The 19,092-nt window shown below is 42.0% G+C and overlaps 3 protein-coding genes across 3 annotated transcripts in view; all 3 read right to left on the bottom strand.

The window, feature by feature from the left end:
- Positions 1–19,092, bottom strand: part of LOC124133726 — a 37,838-nt gene that overhangs the window by 6,358 nt on the left and 12,388 nt on the right. The window contains exons 7-24 of the mRNA XM_048388221.1: positions 17,960–18,157; positions 17,497–17,598; positions 16,691–16,804; positions 15,125–15,264; positions 13,805–13,865; positions 12,541–12,660; positions 11,653–11,849; positions 10,733–10,919; positions 10,270–10,371; positions 9,464–9,577; positions 8,005–8,114; positions 6,742–6,802; positions 5,679–5,798; positions 4,791–4,987; positions 3,876–4,062; positions 3,413–3,514; positions 2,601–2,714; positions 1,065–1,174 (exon numbers count right to left, since the gene is read on the bottom strand). Of these exons, the coding sequence (XP_048244178.1) occupies positions 1,065–1,174; positions 2,601–2,714; positions 3,413–3,514; positions 3,876–4,062; positions 4,791–4,987; positions 5,679–5,798; positions 6,742–6,802; positions 8,005–8,114; positions 9,464–9,577; positions 10,270–10,371; positions 10,733–10,919; positions 11,653–11,849; positions 12,541–12,660; positions 13,805–13,865; positions 15,125–15,264; positions 16,691–16,804; positions 17,497–17,598; positions 17,960–18,157 (2,336 nt within the window). The remainder of the gene's footprint in view (positions 1–1,064; positions 1,175–2,600; positions 2,715–3,412; positions 3,515–3,875; positions 4,063–4,790; positions 4,988–5,678; positions 5,799–6,741; positions 6,803–8,004; positions 8,115–9,463; positions 9,578–10,269; positions 10,372–10,732; positions 10,920–11,652; positions 11,850–12,540; positions 12,661–13,804; positions 13,866–15,124; positions 15,265–16,690; positions 16,805–17,496; positions 17,599–17,959; positions 18,158–19,092) is intronic.
- On the bottom strand, positions 988–5,915 carry LOC125376128 (transforming growth factor-beta-induced protein ig-h3-like). The gene is made up of 6 exons (XM_048387843.1): positions 5,679–5,915; positions 4,791–4,987; positions 3,876–4,062; positions 3,413–3,514; positions 2,601–2,714; positions 988–1,174 (listed from the first exon to the last, which is right to left on the bottom strand). Exons 1-6 carry the CDS (start codon positions 5,839–5,841, stop codon positions 1,026–1,028), a joined length of 912 nt encoding a protein of 303 aa, XP_048243800.1. The 5' UTR covers positions 5,842–5,915; the 3' UTR covers positions 988–1,025.
- LOC125376127 (transforming growth factor-beta-induced protein ig-h3-like) lies at positions 7,926–12,767 on the bottom strand. Its single transcript, XM_048387842.1, has 6 exons — positions 12,541–12,767; positions 11,653–11,849; positions 10,733–10,919; positions 10,270–10,371; positions 9,464–9,577; positions 7,926–8,114 (listed from the first exon to the last, which is right to left on the bottom strand). Exons 1-6 carry the CDS (start codon positions 12,701–12,703, stop codon positions 7,966–7,968), a joined length of 912 nt encoding a protein of 303 aa, XP_048243799.1. The 5' UTR covers positions 12,704–12,767; the 3' UTR covers positions 7,926–7,965.

Genomic DNA, 19,092 nt, shown 5'->3' with positions numbered 1-19,092 from the left:
CCGGGTCTTCGTCGTGACGAGCGAACGCTTTTACCACAAGGCTACCCGACCGACCGACACCTCCGGACGCGACACAGCAGATAATAACGTTATTGGTTGGGATAAGAGCATGCAACAGGCCTGTCAGGCCCCGCATTTTCGAAACGATGTTGATTATCAACACATTTTCACAAGGAATATTTTGCTCAACCCTACCACCAACTAGCCAAGATTTACATACATATATACAGGCTGGGTATTTGCTGCAAAACCAAATTTAGAATCAGTATAATTTTGTTGTAGATATGCTAAGAATAAATCAAATGGGTTTTTTAGTTTTGACTTGTCTCTCGTGATGATTCTGACTGAGTGCCATTAATGACGGGACAATGAGACAAGAGTATGCACACACATATGCATGCCCGCACGCAAACCCACGCACGCACACACACACACACACACACACACACACACACACACACACACACTGAGCTACAGAAATATATGTTTCCGCCACCCCAAACTCTGAGAAACGTTCCTACGTTCCTGTGCGACCATCAGGGGGCACGGGTGGCCAGGTCGTCAAAGGCGCCGCGATTCGCTGTGCACGCCAGAAACCTATGATTGTGGGTTCGAATCCCGGTTCGCCCCGATTATGTTTCTAGGTTTGTCAGCACCATACCCGTGCTCGTGGGTTCACCGAAGTGGTAAACGTCTGAGACCTGCATCGCTTCGGGCTTTCCTCCTACATTTAGCTGACACGCCGCGATATAACTGGAATAATGTTAAAAGCGGCGTTAAACCAAACTCACTCACTCACTCACTCACTTACTCACTCCTGTGCGACCAATGATGGCCCGTGAACGGCAAACGGTCTGCACAATGAGCTGTAGTGACATAGACCACTTGGTCATCCATGCGCTCTGATCAGAATACCTGCATGGTGCATTATCATGCCAATTATTGAATTGGAAAGAATGCTTTGAAAAATGACTATGCTCCGAGATATATGATGTTTGATTTAATCAATCTCAATTACAATGTATTTAAGCTGCTGTCGCTGCTCCAGCGGTCAAAGCCTTGACCTGGTCAGACAGCGAGCTGGGGATGAGAACAGCGTCAATCTTCTGGACAACCCCATTGGTGGCACTCACCTCATCGTCCACCATACCGCCATCGTCAGCCTCGTACCCAACTACAGGGGCAAAGAAAGAATTGGGTCATTCGAACGCATATAGTTGAACATGAACCATGATTTGACAATACATCTACCCTATGTGACCTGCATTGAAGCGTGTTATTTGAGGGTTACCACTCACTCCTAATACAGCACATATTGTCTATTTACCATTAGTTCATTTTATATTATTGATCATAATATATCGCTGTGCAGAGTTGCGTCCCATGGGCACGCCAGAAACCTATGATTGTGGGTTCGAATCCCGGTTCGCCCAAATTATGTTTCTAGGTTTGTCAGCACCATACCCGTGGTCGTGGGTTTCACCGAGGTGGTAAACGTCTGAGACCTACATCACTTCGGGCTTTCCTCCCACTTTAAGCTGACACGCTGCGATATAACTGGAATACTGTTAAAAGCGGCGTTAAACCCAACTCACTCACTGACTCATATCTGAAAGCTCATTAAAGGTTATCACACAGTTCCCGTCACTTTGTCAAATGATCATCCGTTTACATCTAAACCTTCCAGCCTCAGACACGACGGAGACCCTTATGAAAAAATACTCTTGTCTAGTCTTGTCGGACACCTAATTATTAAGAGCGAGTTGAATCATTCTTACCTCAACATAATATATATAACCTAATCTGGTCGGACCTTTCTAAAGTGAGGCTGACATTTTAGTCCATAACATTTGTCATAACCTGAGCTGGCCGGGACCGCCTCCGTGCTCCAGTGGCAGAGCGTCCGCACCGAGAGCGTAAGGCCGCGGATTCGATCCAAAAGACGTTAAACGATGGTACTTGTTGATACCCTGCCTGGCGCCCTACATTAAGAGGCTAAAACAAGGACTGATCGGTTTTGAGTGTTCTGTGTCTGAGTGGGGTATTCATGTTAAACTGGGGCAAGGTATTTCAGCGGGCTTGCACTATAAAATCGGCATTCGTTCGGACTTGTACAAACAGCCACACACACACACACACTCACGTGCATGCGCGTCGCTGTAGAAGTGCAACAACCTTGAGCGCGACGTTAAACCCCATTTCACCTCACCTCACCTTAGCTGGTCGGACGCCTCAAAAGTAAGGTAAGCCTTTCGGACCATGATCAAAACATCCGGAACATCGAAAGCGAGGAGAGATTTCAGGAATCATATAGCCCTATTTGTCGGGTCACCTCAAAAGTGAGGAGATCACTACAGACAGTAACGCATGTAAAACAGTGATGTTTGGTAAAACTCATCTGACCAGACACCTCAAAAGTGAGGCGATCACTACAGACAGTAACGCATGTAAAACGATCATGTTGTTAAAACTCGTCTGACCGGACACCTCAAAAGTGAGGCGATCACTACAGACAGTGACGCATATAAAACTGTCATGTTTTTAAAACTCATCTGACCGGACACCTCAAAAGTGAGGTGATCCCTAGACATACTACTCACAAAAGAGGAATCTATGTAGTCTAATCTGGTCGGCCTCCTCAAAGGTGTGCAGGTAGCTGGTGTGGTACGCTGCCCTGTAGATCGTCCCTGGGACCACGTGGTACTGCAGAACGCCTGGACACAGATGTCATATACGTATATACAACTTAAGTAATATCATAAAGATTAAGACCTTTCCAGGAGAATTACAGCACATATCTTTAAGGCATTTCGTGAACTTTATGTAGTCTAGTCAATGTCATATTAAGTAATTATAAAACAAAACGGTATTATAATTCTTAAATAAAGCCACATTTAATGTAATTTCTGCTAACAGTAGTGTCGACTGTACGATTCCGACTATATGTGCACGTGTTTATGAATTGTGTTTGTGCTTGTGTTTCAACCATGTGGTGAGGTGAATTGGGGTTTAACGTCGCGTCCTACATTATTGCACTTATATGGCGACGTTTCAAACCATGTAATGACTGGATGGGAGTAACCATATATAAAGGACCACAGGGCTTTAGTCAAGTACTTTAATTTACACAAAATACTTTGTTCTTCAGATTTAGTTGTTGTTTCTTCCTATTCTTGAAACGACGTTGCGACAAGGGTTGCAAAATTATTTCTGTGACCAAAATATATTCTCTGCTGACATCTCTAACTAAAACAACGAAATATCTTAGATCACGCATTGTGTCCTTGAGCTATAAGTCACCTTTGGTTTCGTCTGACATTACCTTTCTTTAAACAACAAAAATAGCCACAGTTATCTTTATAAGAAGTTATAAATGAACATGTCTTTCACTCAAATTTTAAGTAGAACTTACTTTTCAAAAGTGTAGGGTCGGCGATAAGGCCTTGTACAGTTGCACTTCCGAGTTTGTTGAAGGCATCGTCAGTTGGAGCAAAGAGGGTGATGGGCTTTTGATCTGCAATACCCAATAACCATAGAGTAAACTGCAGGAACAGTGAAGTCCCAGTGAAGCCCAGTTCTACAGATGGTCGTAATTGTGAAACTGTATTTTACCATTGTAAAAATCTTATCAACTTTACGAAAATAGTTTCCTCTAAACATATTTTATGGATACACCAACATGACGTGCATTGAGTGGTACATTGCTGTTTCTGTAATCTGATCTACATGATCATAAATAAACTTCATTCCATATTCCTACCCGTGGGTTTTACCCACGTTGTAAAGTCAGCACACCCTGATATGCCTGAAATACCAGTAAACCGGCGTTCCATATTAAATTGTTATGCAGTGTGAAATGTCTTGTCGATATTTACCTTGAAAGAAATTGTCTAGCATCGCAGTCTTAATAGCTGAAGCGAGTGTGGTAAGATTTCCGTCTTTTGAGACGACGTCCAGTACGGTCCCCGCCGGTGGCATCATCACGCCCTTGATGAAGTGAATAACTCCATTACTCAACTCTTGCTCAGATGATCGAATGTCCTTCCCCTCCAGGGTTACGATCTGGAACAGATGTCGTTATTTAACGCCATGGTGATGCAACTCCAAGAGAGGTACCACATTCAAAATGTAAACGTCATAGATTAATCGCTCAAATATCTGCTGAAACATTTCCCATCGGGCGTAAAAGGCAAAAAAGTGATGAACATTTTATGCATGTGTTATATAGCAGTCAGTGTATTATACTCTTAAACGGGGCGGTCGGCGCCGTGATATTGCTGGAATATTCCTAAAAGCGGCGTAAAACCATACTCACACTCACTCACTCACTCTTAAACAATGTTCCAATTTCATTGCATTGTTTCTACTAGTAGAAAATAGCATCGTGTTTTAACAATAATTAGTTGTCAGGAATGTATTTACTATCTAGTGTAAACAGGTAAACAGGAATTAACGCAAGTAATTACACAGGCATAGTCACAGGAATAAACACATGAATGTTCAAATGAATGTGCAAATGAATGTACACTTGAATATGCAGATGGATATACACATGAAAGTACATAGGAATTAATACATGAATACACACATTAATGTTCAGATGAGTGAGTGAGGGAGTTGATTTTAACACATTAATGTTCAGATGAGTGAGTGAGGGAGTTGATTTTAACACTTTAATGTTCAGATGAGTGAGTGAGGGAGTTGATTCAGTGTAAACCGGAGGCTACATTGGGGTCCAACCATTTCATATTCTGACCAATAAGCCGCATAGATAGAACACGTGCACTTACCCCTTTACTGACATAGTGGTTGACCCTGATGCTTTGGTTGGGCAGGAGGGAAGTGAGACTCTCCTCATTGTACAGATCAGCTCGTCGGTATTGACCATTGGCCACGTGGTATTTGATAAGGGCGGTCACTTTTGCCGGGTCAGTTGCATCCAAATTGCCCAGAGAGGTCACGTCGGGGGAAAACAGGGTGAATGGTCCTGTGAACAGTCAATGTGGTATGACATGACCAACCATTGTGTAGGAATGTGTTAGAACATTGGTCCATAAATGATTACTAGTAAGAGAGTATTATTCTACTTGGTGTAACCATTCCTGCTATTTTATTAAAGTTGTCTTCAAATATTGATCGCCACCGATACGAACGAACGCTTTGAACACTAATAAGAATTATTGACAATTTTATTGATATGAATACAGTGATAATTATGGATATTAATATCATTATAACTTACTACCCGAATACAAACAAATTATGAATTAGAACTGATTTAAATTTGAATCGATATTTTGTCCGCCTCTCATTAAAACATTCTGTAACATATACATAATCTTTCGCTGTGTTTTCTGTTAGGTACATCAATAGTCTTAATATTCACTCATAATATTCATTTCGATTAAAGCTTAATAATATGTTATCAATTTCATGAAAACTAGAATCTGTTGTCTGATTGTTGCGTTACTTCACCGTTATAGAATCAGTCATATTTTTCATGTAAGAAATTTCATTTTTGAAAAGTTCATCCACGTATCAAAATAGCTTTCAAAACTGCATTGTATATACTTTTGAATGTATCCAAAATGCATCCATTTCTTATATTATCTATATATTTGACCGAGACCTAGAGACGATTTCATAATCATCCAGATGATATCCTTACTGTATCTTACCAGGTCCTTTAAGGGTATCAGTAAGCCCTGCTTGCTGAATAAGATTCAGGAGGGTGGTGAGGCGTCGTGTAGTCAGGTGGTCGATGATGTTTGATGTAGGTACTGTTGTCGACTGCGCCGCTGCAGCAACGACCAGCATGCAAAGAACTAACAAAGCATACATTTTGTCTCTAGCAGCACCACGGAGCCAACTTGCAAGAAGAAGGATTGGTTTCACAAGAATGTTCGTGTATAGTCAGATTGAGATTACAATCACGTGACATAACAGCACAGCATTTTATTCTTATCTAGAAACTAAATTCATTACGTTAGTTTTTTAATGACCTCACAATAGTCGGTTTTAAAAGATAAAGACTTACGTGGTCAGTTTAGCGATTCTCTGAGGAATGGTATCTTACTGTAGTGGTGGATACACATGGATTAAATGGATTTCTTATGATAAAATATAACAATGCCCATCAACAGCGTCATATCCAATTAAACAACTGGTTTCGTAAGAATTTTCTACATCCATGTAATGTAATAGGTAGGGAAATCCTACTTCTAGAATCGACAGATTGGAGTGATTTCTCTGGCTTTAAACATGTTATGGTTGAATCATAAGTCCTCTATAGTTTTGCTTAATGGCCTATAGTTGCGTCAGTTTAACGTCCTAAAAATCAACTGCAAGAACAATACCCTAACGTCTTCATAATAGTGAACAGTACTTTAACATTATTCCAGTTATATGGCGGCGTGTCAGCTTAATGTGGGAGGAAAGCCCGAAGTGATGCAGGTCTCTGACGTTTACCACTTCGGTGAAACCCACAAGCACGGGTATGGTGCTGACAAATCTAGAAACGTAATTGGGGCGAACCGGGATTCGAACCTACAATCATAGGTTTCTGGCGTGCCAAAGGGACGCAACTCTGCACAGCGAATCGCGGCGCCTTAGACGACTGGGCCACCCGTGCCCCCTCTTCATAATAGTTTAAATTTAAGTAATCGGACAAATGCCGTAGCTGTAACAAAGCAATGGACACAGGGACAGTGGATCAAATGGAAACAGCTCGGAACCTCTCACCGTACGAGGAAGAGGTATCCCCCTCAATACAGTGAAGCTGCTGATGTTTATTGGCACCAACCTTCATGAAGGTGCATTAGTCATCTAATACGTCCGATTTGGCTGTGCAGATTTGCCTTCCTTGGGCACTTCATGATCCTGTGATCGTGGGTTTGGCTTTTAGCAATATTCCAGCAATATCACGGCGGGGGACACCACAAATGGGCTTCACACATTGTACCCATGTCGGAAATCGAGCCCGGGTCTTCGTCGTGACGAGCGAACGCTTTTACCACAAGGCTACCCGACCGACCGACACCTCCGGACGCGACACAGCAGATAATAACGTTATTGGTTGGGATAAGAGCATGCAACAGGCCTGTCAGGCCCCGCATTTTCGAAACGATGTTGATTATCAACACATTTTCACAAGGAATATTTTGCTCAACCCTACCACCAACTAGCCAAGATTTACATACATATATACAGGCTGGGTATTTGCTGCAAAACCAAATTTAGAATCAGTATAATTTTGTTGTAGATATGCTAAGAATAAATCAAATGGGTTTTTTAGTTTTGACTTGTCTCTCGTGATGATTCTGACTGAGTGCCATTAATGACACGGGACAATGGGACAAGAGCATGCACACACATATGCATGCCCGCACGCAACGCAAACCAATACAACACACACACACACACACACACACACACACACACACACACACTGAGCTATATATATGTTTCCGCCACCCCAAACTCTGAGGGGGCACGGGTGGCCAGGACGTCAAAGGCGCCGCGATTCGCTGTGCACGCCAGAAACCTATGATTGTGGGTTCGAATCCAGGTTCGCCCCGATTATGTTTCTAGGTTTGTCAGCACCATACCCGTGCTTGTGGGTTTCATCGATGTGGTAAACGTCTGAGACCTACATCACTTCGGGCTTTCCTCCCACTTTAAGCTGACACGCCGCGATATAACTGGAATAATGTTAAAAGCGGCGTTAAACCAAACTCACTCACTCACTTACTCACTCAATCCTGTGCGACCAATGGACCGTGAACGGCAAACGGTCTGCACAATGAGCTGTAGTGACATAGACCACTTGGTCATCCATGCGCTCTGATCAGAATACCTACATGGTGCATTATCATGACAATTATTGAATTGGAAAGAATGCTTTGAAAAATGACTATGCTCCGTGATATATGATGTGCGATTTAATCAATCTCAATTACAATGTCTTTAAGCTGCTGTCGTTGCTCCAGCGGTCAAAGCCTTGACCTGGTCAGACAGCGAGCTGGGGATGAGAACAGCGTCAATCTTCTGGACAACCCCATTGGTGGCACTCACCTCATCGTCCTCCATACCGCCATCGTCGGCCTCGTACCCAACTACAGGGGCAAAGAAAGAATTGGGTCATTCGCACGCATATAGTTGAACATGAACCATGACTTGACAATATATCTACCCTATGTGACCTGCATTGGAGCTTGTTATTTGAGGGTTACCACTCACTCCTAATACATCACATATTGTCTATTTACCATTAGTTCATTTTATATTATCGATCATAATACTTCGCTGTGCAGAGTTGCGTCCCATGGGTACGCCAGAAACCTATGATTGTGGGTTCGAATCCCGGTTCGCCCCAATTATGTTTCTAGGTTTGTCAGCACCATACCCGTGGTCGTGGGTTTCACCGAGGTGGTAAACGTCTGAGACCTACATCACTTCGGGCTTTCCTCCCACTTTAAGCTGACACGCCGCGACATAACTGGAATACTGTTAAAAGCGGCGTTAAACCCAACTCACTCACTGACTCATATCTGAAAGCTCATTAAAGGTTATCACACAGTTCCCGTCACTTTGTCAAATGATCATCCGTTTACATCTAAACCTTCCAACCTCAGACACGACGGAGACCCTTATGAAAAAATACTCTTGTCTAGTCTTGTCGGACACCTAATTATTAAGAGCGAGTTGAATCATTCTTACCTCAACATAATATATATAACCTAATCTGGTCGGACCTTTCTAAAGTGAGGCTGACATTTTAGTCCATAACATTTGTCATAACCTGAGCTGGCCGGGACCGCCTCCGTGCTCCAGTGGCAGAGCGTCCGCACCGAGAGCGTAAGGCCGCGGATTCGATCCAAAAGACGTTAAACGATGGTACTTGTTGATACCCTGCCTGGCGCCCTACATTAAGAGGCTAAAACAAGGACTGATCGGTTTTGAGTGTTCTGTGTCTGAGTGGGGTATTCATGTTAAACTGGGGCAAGGTATTTCAGCGGGCTTGCACTATAAAATCGGCATTCGTTCGGACTTGTACAAACAGCCACACACACACACACACACATGTGCATGCGCGTCGCTGTAGAAGTGCAACAACCTTGAGCGCGACGTTAAACCCCATTTCACCTCACCTCACCTTAGCTGGTCGGACGCCTCAAAAGTAAGGTAAGCCTTTCGGACCATGATCAAAACATCCGGAACATCGAAAGCGAGGAGAGATTTCAGGAATCATATAGCCCTATTTGTCGGGTCACCTCAAAAGTGAGGAGATCACTACAGACCGTAACGCATGTAAAACAGTGATGTTTAGTAAAACTCATCTGACCAGACACCTCAAAAGTGAGGCGATCACTACAGACAGTAACGCATGTAAAACAATCATGTTGTTAAAACTCGTCTGACCGGACACCTCAAAAGTGAGGTGATCCCTAGACATACTACTCACAAAAGAGGAATCTATGTAGTCTAATCTGGTCGGCCTCCTCAAAGGTGTGCAGGTAGCTGGTGTGGTACGCTGCCCTGTAGATCGTCCCTGGGACCACGTGGTACTGCAGAACGCCTGGACACAGATGTCGTATACGTATATACAACTGAAGTAATGTCATAAAGATTAAGACCTTTCCAGGAGAATTACAGCACATATCTTTAAGGCATTTCGTGAACTTTATGTAGTCTAGTCAATGTCATATTAAGTAATTATAAAACAAAACGGTATTATAATTCTTAAATAAAGCCACATTTAATGTAATTTCTGCTAACAGTAGTGTCGACTGTACGATTCCGACTATATGTGCACGTGTTTATGAATTGTGTTTGTGCTTGTGTTTCAACCATGTGGTGAGGTGAATGGGGGTTTAACGTCGCGTCCTACATTATTGCACTTATATGGCGACGTTTCAAACCATGTAATGATTGGATGGGAGTTCCCATATATAAAGGACCACAAGGCCTTAGTCAAGTACTTTACACAAAACACTTTGTTCTTCAGATTTAGTTGTGTTTCTTCCTATTCTTGAAACGACGTTGCGACAAGGGTTGCAAAATTATTTCTGTGACCAAAATATATTCTCTGCTGACATCTCTAACTAAAACAACGAAATATCTTAGATCACGCATTGTGTCCTTGAGCTATAAGTCACCTTTGGTTTCGTCTGACATTACCTTACTTTAAACAACATAAATAGCCACAGTTATCTTTATAAGAAGTTATAAATGAACATGTCTTTCACTCAAATTTTAAGCAGAACTTACTTTTCAAAAGTGTAGGGTCGGCGATAAGACCTTGTACAGTTGCACTTCCGAGTTTGTTGAAGGCATCGTCAGTTGGAGCAAAGAGGGTGATGGGCTTTTGATCTGCAATACCCAATAACCATAGAGTAAACTGCAGGAACAGTGAAGTCCCAGTGAAGCCCAGTTCTACAGATGGTCGTAATTGTGAAACTGTATTTTACCATTGTAAAAATCTTATCAACTTTACGAAAATAGTTTCCTCTAAACATATTTTATGGATACACCAACATGACGTGCATTGAGTGGTACATTGCTGTTTCTGTAATCTGATCTACATGATCATAACTAAACTTCATTCCATATTCCTACCCGTGGGTTTTACCCACGTTGTAAAATCAGCACACCCTGATATGCCTGAAATACCAGTAAACCGGCGTTCCATATTAAATTGTTATGCAGTGTGAAATGTCTTGTCGATATTTACCTTGAAAGAAATTGTCTAGCATCGCAGTCTTAATAGCTGAAGCGAGTGTGGTAAGATTTCCGTCTTTTGAGACGACGTCCAGTACGGTCCCCGCCGGTGGCATCATCACGCCCTTGATGAAGTGAATAACTCCATTACTCAACTCTTGCTCAGATGATCGAATGTCCTTCCCCTCCAGGGTTACGATCTGGAACAGATGTCGTTATTTAACGCCATGGTGATGCAACTCCAAGAGAGGTACCACATTCAAAATGTAAACGTCATAGATTAATCGCTCAAATATCTGCTGAAACATTTCCCATCGGGCGTAAAAGGCAAAAAAGTGATGAACATTTTATGCATGTGTTATATAGCAGTCAGTGTATTATACTCTTAAACGGGGCGGTCGGCGCCGTGATATTGCTGGAATATTCCTAAAAGCGGCGTAAAACCATACTCACACTCACTCACTCACTCTTAAACAATGTTCCAATTTCATTGCATTGTTTCTACTAGTAGAAAATAGCATCGTGTTTTAACAATAATTAGTTGTCAGGAATGTATTTACTATCTAGTGTAAACAGGTAAATTAAAAAGGAATTAACGCAAGTAATTACACAGGCATAGTCACAGGAATAAACACAGGAATGTTCAAATGAATGTTCAAATGAATGTACACTTGAATATGCAGATGGATATACACATGAAAGTACATAGGAATTAATACATGAATACACACATTAATGTTCAGATGAGTGAGTGTGGGAGTTGATTTTAACACATTAATGTTCAGATGAGTGAGTGAGGGAGTTGATTTTAACACATTAATGTTCAGATGAGTGAGTGAGGGAGTTGATTCAGTGTAAACCGGAGGCTACATTGGGGTCCAACCATTTCATATTCTGACCAATAAGCCGAATAGATAGAACACGTGCACTTACCCCTTTACTGACATAGTGGTTGACCCTGATGCTTTGGTTGGGCAGGAGGGAAGTGAGACTCTCCTCATTGTACAGATCAGCTCGTCGGTATTGACCATTGGCCACGTGGTATTTGATAAGGGCGGTCACTTTTGCCGGGTCAGTTGCATCCAAATTGCCCAGAGAGGTCACGTCAGGGGAAAACAGGGTGAATGGTCCTGTGAACAGTCAATGTGATATGACATGACCAACCATTGTGTAGGAATGTGTTAGAACATTGGTCCATAAATGATTACTAGTAAGAGAGTATTATTCTACTTGGTGTAACCATTCCTGCTATTTTATTAAAGTTGTCTTCAAATATTGATCGCCACCGATACGAACGAACGCTTTGAACACTAATAAGAATTATTGACAATTTTATTGATATGAATACAGTGATAATTATGGATATTAATATCATTATAACTTACTACCCGAATACAAACAAATTATGAATTAGAACTGATTTAAATTTGAATCGATATTTTGTCCGCCTCTCATTAAAACATTCTGTAACATATACATAATCTTTCGCTGTGTTTTCTGTTAGGTACATCAATAGTCTTAATATTCACTCATAATATTCATTTCGATTAAAGCTTAATAATATGTTATCAATTTCATGAAAACTAGAATCTGTTGTCTGATTGTTGCGTTACTTCACCGTTATAGAATCAGTCATATTTTTCATGTAAGAAATTTCATTTTTGAAAAGTTCATCCACGTATCAAAATAGCTTTCAAAACTGCATTGTATATACTTTTGAATGTATCCAAAATGCATCCATTTCTTATATTATCTATATATTTGACCGAGACCTAGAGACGATTTCATAATCATCCAGATGATATCCTTACTGTATCTTACCAGGTCCTTTAAGGGTATCAGTAAGCCCTGCTTGCTGAATAAGATTCAGGAGGGTGGTGAGGCGTCGTGTAGTCAGGTGGTCGATGATGTTTGATGTAGGTACTGTTGTCGACTGCGCCGCTGCAGTAACGACCAGCATGCAAAGAACTAACAAAGCATACATTTTGTCTCTAGCAGCACCACGGAGCCAACTTGCAAGAAGAGGGATTGGTTTCACAAGAATGTTCGTGTATAGTCAGATTGAGATTACAATCACGTGACATAACAGCACAGCATTTTATTCTTATCTAGAAACTAAATTCATTACGTTAGTTTTTTAATGACCTCACAATAGTCGGTTTTAAAAGATAAAGACTTGCGTGGTCAGTTTAGCGATTCTCTGAGGAATGGTATCTTACTGTAGTGGTGGATACACATGGATTCAATGTATTTCTTATGATAAAATATAACAATGCCATTCAACAGCGTCATATCCAATTAAACAACTGGTTTCGTAAGAATTTGCTACATCCATGTTTTGTAATAGGGAAATCCTACTTCTAGAATCGACAGATTGGAGTGATTTCTCTGGTCAGTTTAGCGTATATCTGATGAATGTTGACTTACTGCAATGGTTGATACACATGGATTCAATGGATTTCGAATGGTAATAAAAAACAAACGAATTCCCTTCAAACAGCATCCAAACAACTGGTTTCGTAAGAATTTTCTACATCCATGTTTTGTTATAGGGAAATCCAACTTCTGGAATCATCAGATTGGAGCGATTTCTCTGGCTTTAAACATGTTATGGTTGAATCATAAGTCCTCTATAGTTTTGCTTAATGGCCTATAGTTGCGTCAGTTTAACGTCCTAAAAATCAACTGCAAGAACAATAGCATAACGTCTTCATAATAGTGAACAGTACTTTAACAGTAGTCCAGTTATGTCACGGCGTGTCAGCTTAATGTGGGAGGAAAGCCCGAAGTGATGCAGGTCTCTGACGTTTACCACTTCGGTGAAACCCACGAGCACGGGTATGGTGCTGACAAATCTAGAAACGTAATTGGGGCGAACCGGGATTCGAACCTACAATCATAGGTTTCTGGCGTGCCAAAGGGACGCAACTCTGCACAGCGAATCGCGGCGCCTTAGACGACTGGGCCACCCGTGCCCCCTCTTCATAATAGTTTAAATTTAAGTAATCGGACAAATGCCGTAGCTGTAACAAAGCAATGGACACAGGGACAGTGGATCAAATGGAAACAGCTCGGAACCTCTCACCGTACGAGGAAGAGGTATCCCCCTCAATACAGTGAAGTTGCTGATGTTTATTGGCACCAACCTTCATGAAGGTGCATTAGTCATCTAATACGTCCGATTTGGCTGTGCAGATTTGCCTTCCTTGGGCACGTCATGATCCTGTGATCGTGGGTTTGGCTTTTAGCAATATCCCAGCAATATCACGGCGGGGGACACCACAAATGGGCTTCACACACTGTACCCATGTCGGAAATCGAGCCCGGGTCTTCGTCGTGACGAGCGAACGCTTTTACCACAAGGCTACCCGACCGACCGACACCTCCGGACGCGACACAGCAGATAATAACGTTGTTGTTTGGGATAAGAGCATGCAACAGGCCTGTCAGGCCCCCTTCATTTTCGAAACGATATTGTTTATCAACACATTTTCACAAGGAATATTTTGCTCAACCCTACCACCCACTAGCCAAGATTTACATACATATATACAGGCTGAGTATTTGCTGCAAAACCAAATTTAGAATCAGTATAATTTTGTTGTAGATATGCTAAGAATAAATCAAATGGGGCTTTTAGTTTTGACTTGTCTCTCGTGATGATTCTGACTGAGTGCCATTAATGACGGGACAATGACACAAGAGTATGCACACACATATGCATGCCCGCACGCAAACCCACGCACGCACGCACACACACACACACACACACACACACACACACACACACACACACACACACACACACACACACACACACACACACACACACACACACTGAGCTACAGAAATATATGTTTCCGCCACCCCAAACTCTGAGAAACGTTCCTACGTTCCTGTGCGACCATCAGGGGGCACGGGTGGCCAGGTCGTCAAAGGCGCCGCGATTCGCTGTGCACGCCAGAAACCTATGATTGTGGGTTCGAATCCCGGTTCGCCCCGATTATGTTTCTAGGTTTGTCAGCACCATACCCGTGCTCGTGGGTTCACCGAAGTGGTAAACGTCTGAGACCTGCATCGCTTCGGGCTTTCCTCCCTCATTTAGCTGACACGCCGCGATATAACTGGAATAATGTTAAAAGCGGCGTTAAACCAAACTCACTCACTCACTCACTCACTTACTCACTCCTGTGCGACCAATGATGGCCCGTGAACGGCAAACGGTCTGCACAATGAGCTGTAGTGATATAGACCACTTGGTCATCCATGCGCTCTGATCAGAATACCTGCATGGTGCATTATCATGCCAATTATTGAATTGGAAAGAATGCTTTGAAAAATGACTATGCTCTGAGATATATGATGTTTGATTTAATCAATCTCAATTACAATGTATTTAAGCTGCTGTCGTTGCTCCAGCGGTCAAAGCCTTGACCTGGTCAGACAGCGAGCTGGGGATGAGAACAGCGTCAATCTTCTGGACAACCCCATTGGTGGCACTCACCTCATCGTCCACCATACCGCCATCATCAGCCTCGTACCCAACTACAGCGGCAAAGAAAGAATTGGGTCATTCGAACGCATATAGTTGAACATGAACCATGATTTGACAATACATCTACCCTATGTGACCTGCATTGGAGCGTGTTATTTGAGGGTTACCACTCACTCCTAATACAGCACATATTGTCTATTTACCATTAGTTCATTTTATATTATTGATCATAATATATCGCTGTGCAGAGTTGCGTCCCATGGGCACGCCAGAAACCTATGATTGTGGGTTCGAATCCCGGTTCGCCCCGATTATGTTTCTAGGTTTGTCAGCACCATACCCGTGCCCGTGGGTTTCACCGAAGTGGTAAACGTCTGAGACCTACATCACTTCGGGCTTTCCTCCCACTTTAAGCTGACACGCCGCGATATAACTGGAATACTGTTAAAAGCGGCGTTAAACCCAACTCACTCACTGACTCATATCTGAAAGCTCATTAAAGGTTATCACACAGTTCCCGTCACTTTGTCAAATGATCATCCGTTTACATCTAAACCTTCCAGCCTCAGACACGACGGAGACCCTTATGAAAAAATACTCTTGTCTAGTCTTGTCGGACACCTAATTATTAAGAGCGAGTTGAATCATTCTTACCTCAACATAATATATATAACCTAATCTGGTCGGACCTTTCTAAAGTGAGGCTGACATTTTAGTCCATAACATTTGTCATAACCTGAGCTGGCCGGGACCGCCTCCGTGCTCCAGTGGCAGAGCGTCCGCACCGAGAGCGTAAGGCCGCGGATTCGATCCAAAAGACGTTAAACGATGGTACTTGTTGATACCCTGCCTGGCGCCCTACATTAAGAGGCTAAAACAAGGACTGATCGGTTTTGAGTGTTCTGTGTCTGAGTGGGGTATTCATGTTAAACTGGGGCAAGGTATTTCAGCGGGCTTGCACTATAAAATCGGCATTCGTTCGGACTTGTACAAACAGCCACACACACACACACACTCACGTGCATGCGCGCCGCTGTAGAAGTGCAACAACCTTGAGCGCGACGTTAAACCCCATTTCACCTCACCTCACCTTAGCTGGTCGGACGCCTCAAAAGTAAGGTAAGCCTTTCGGACCATGATCAAAACATCCGGAACATCGAAAGCGAGGAGAGATTTGAGGAATCATATAGCCCTATTTGTCGGGTCACCTCAAAAGTGAGGAGATCACTACAGACAGTAACGCATGTAAAACAGTGATGTTTGGTAAAACTCATCTGACCAGACACCTCAAAAGTGAGACGATCACTACAGACAGAAACGCATGTAAAACAATCATGTTGTTAAAACTCGTCTGACCGGACACCTCAAAAGTGAGGCGATCACTACAGACAGTGACGCATATAAAACTGTCATGTTTTTAAAACTCATCTGACCGGACACCTCAAAAGTGAGGTGATCCCTAGACATACTACTCACAAAAGAGGAATCTATGTAGTCTAATCTGGTCGGCCTCCTCAAAGGTGTGCAGGTAGCTGGTGTGGTACGCTGCCCTGTAGATCGTCCCTGGGACCACGTGGTACTGCAGAACGCCTGGACACAGATGTCATATACGTATATACAACTTAAGTAATATCATAAAGATTAAGATCTTTCCAGGAGAATTACAGCACATATCTTTAAGGCATTTCGTGAACTTTATGTAGTCTAGTCAATGTCATATTAAGTAATTATAAAACAAAATGGTATTATAATTCTTAAATAAAGCCACATTTAATGTAATTTCTGCTAACAGTAGTGTCGACTGTACGATTCCGACTATATGTGCACGTGTTTATGAATTGTGTTTGTGCTTGTGTTTCAACCATGTGGTGAGGTGAATTGGGGTTTAACGTCGCGTCCTACATTATTGCACTTATATGGCGACGTTTCAAGCCATGTAATGATTGGATGGGAGTTCCTATATATAAAGGACCACAAGGCCTTAGTCAAGTACTTTACACAAAACACTTTGTTCTTCAGATTTAGTTGTGTTTCTTCCTATTCTTGAAACGACGTTGCGACAAGGGTTGCAAAATTATTTCTGTGACCAAAATATATTCTCTGCTGACATCTCTAACTAAAACAACGAAATATCTTAGATCACGCATTGTGTCCTTGAGCTATAAGTCACCTTTGGTTTCGTCTGACATTACCTTTCTTTAAACAACAAAAATAGCCACAGTTATCTTTATAAGAAGTTATAAATGAACATGTCTTTCACTCAAATTTTAAGTAGAACTTACTTTTCAAAAGTATAGGGTCGGCGATAAGACCTTGTACAGTTGCACTTCCGAGTTTGTTGAAGGCATCGTCAGTTGGAGCAAAGAGGGTGATGGGCTTTTGATCTGCAATACCCAATAACCATAGAGTAAACTGCAGGAACAGTGAAGTCCCAGTGAAGCCCAGTTCTACAGATGGTCGTAATTGTGAAACTGTATTTTACCATTGTAAAAATCTTATCAACTTTACGAAAATAGTTTCCTCTAAACATATTTTATGGATACACCAACATGACGTGCATTGAGTGGTACATTGCTGTTTCTGTAATCTGATCTACATGATCATAAATAAACTTCATTCCATATTCCTACCCGTGGGTTTTACCCACGTTGTAAAATCAGCACACCCTGATATGCCTGAAATACCAGTAAACCGGCGTTCCATATTAAATTGTTATGCAGTGTGAAATGTCTTGTCGATATTTACCTTGAAAGAAATTGTCTAGCATCGCAGTCTTAATAGCTGAAGCGAGTGTGGTAAGATTTCCGTCTTTTGAGACGACGTCCAGTACGGTCCCCGCCGGTGGCATCATCACGCCCTTGATGAAGTGAACAACTCCATTACTCAACACGTGATTAGATGATTGAATGGCCTGCCCCTCCAGGGTTACGATCTGGAACAGATGTCGTTATTTAACGCCATGGTGATGCAAACGCCTAGAGAGGAGTCTGGACAACGAACATGTAACTCCAAGAGAGGTACCACATTCAAAATGTAAACGTCATAGATTAATTGCTCAAATATCTGCTAAAACATTTCCCATCGGGCGTCAAAGGCAAAATAGTGATGAACATTTTATATAGCAGTGTATTATACTCTTAAACAATGTTCCAATTTCATTGCATTGTTTCTATTAGTAGAAAATAGCATCGTGTTTTAACAATAATTAGGTGTCAGGAATGTATTACTATCTAGTGTAAACAGGTAAACAGGAATTAACGCAAGTAATTACACAGGCATAGTCACAGGAACAAACACATGAATGTTCAAATGAATGTACAAATGAATGTACACTTGAATATGCAGATGGATATACACATGAAAGTACATAAAAATTAATACATGAATACACACATTAATGTTCAGATGAATGAGTGAGGGAGTTGATTTTAACACATTAATGTTCAGAAAAGTGAATGAATTGATTGTAACACCGCTTTGAACAGCATTCCAGTTATATAAGCTTAATGTGAGATGAAATCCCGAAGTGATGCAAGCCTAAGACGTTTAGCGCTTTCGTAAAAGCCACGACCACGGATGTGGTGCTGAAAAACATAATAGGGGCGAAATGGGATTCAACCAAACGATCATAGGTTTCTGGCGTGCCCAAGGGACGCTACTCTGCCCAGCGAATTGTGGCGCCTCGGACGACCGGGCCAACCGTGCCAACTCAGATGAATGAACAGATATGAATGTACACATTAATTATGAATATACACGTGAATGTACATATGAATGTAGATATTGATGTAAACATAACGTTGGCACGAATGTACACGTGGATTATTCACACATACATCTTGATACTGTAAAACTTCGTTGGGGTCCTGGGGACAATA

The sequence above is a fragment of the Haliotis rufescens genome, unplaced genomic scaffold (assembly GCF_023055435.1).
Source record: "Haliotis rufescens isolate VD_foot unplaced genomic scaffold, xgHalRufe1.0.p SCAF_7, whole genome shotgun sequence".
In the NCBI taxonomy this organism is placed as follows: Eukaryota; Metazoa; Mollusca; class Gastropoda; order Lepetellida; family Haliotidae; genus Haliotis; species Haliotis rufescens.
Note: the sequence above shows the minus strand (reverse complement) of the source record. Positions and strands in the feature narration are given on the sequence as shown.

Coding starts and splice junctions, on each gene's coding strand:
- LOC125376128 (XM_048387843.1), bottom strand. CDS start 5,841: ATGTATGCTTTGTTAGTTCTTTGCATGCTGGTCGTTGCTGCAGCGGCG. Junction 4,988..5,678: donor TGATACCCTTAAAGGACCTG/GTAAGATACAGT, acceptor GACTGTTCACAG/GACCATTCACCCTGTTTTCC. Junction 1,175..2,600: donor ACTACATAGATTCCTCTTTT/GTGAGTAGTATG, acceptor TTGCCCCTGTAG/TTGGGTACGAGGCTGACGAT.
- LOC125376127 (XM_048387842.1), bottom strand. CDS start 12,703: ATGTATGCTTTGTTAGTTCTTTGCATGCTGGTCGTTACTGCAGCGGCG. Junction 11,850..12,540: donor TGATACCCTTAAAGGACCTG/GTAAGATACAGT, acceptor GACTGTTCACAG/GACCATTCACCCTGTTTTCC. Junction 10,920..11,652: donor ACCACTATGTCAGTAAAGGG/GTAAGTGCACGT, acceptor CATCTGTTCCAG/ATCGTAACCCTGGAGGGGAA.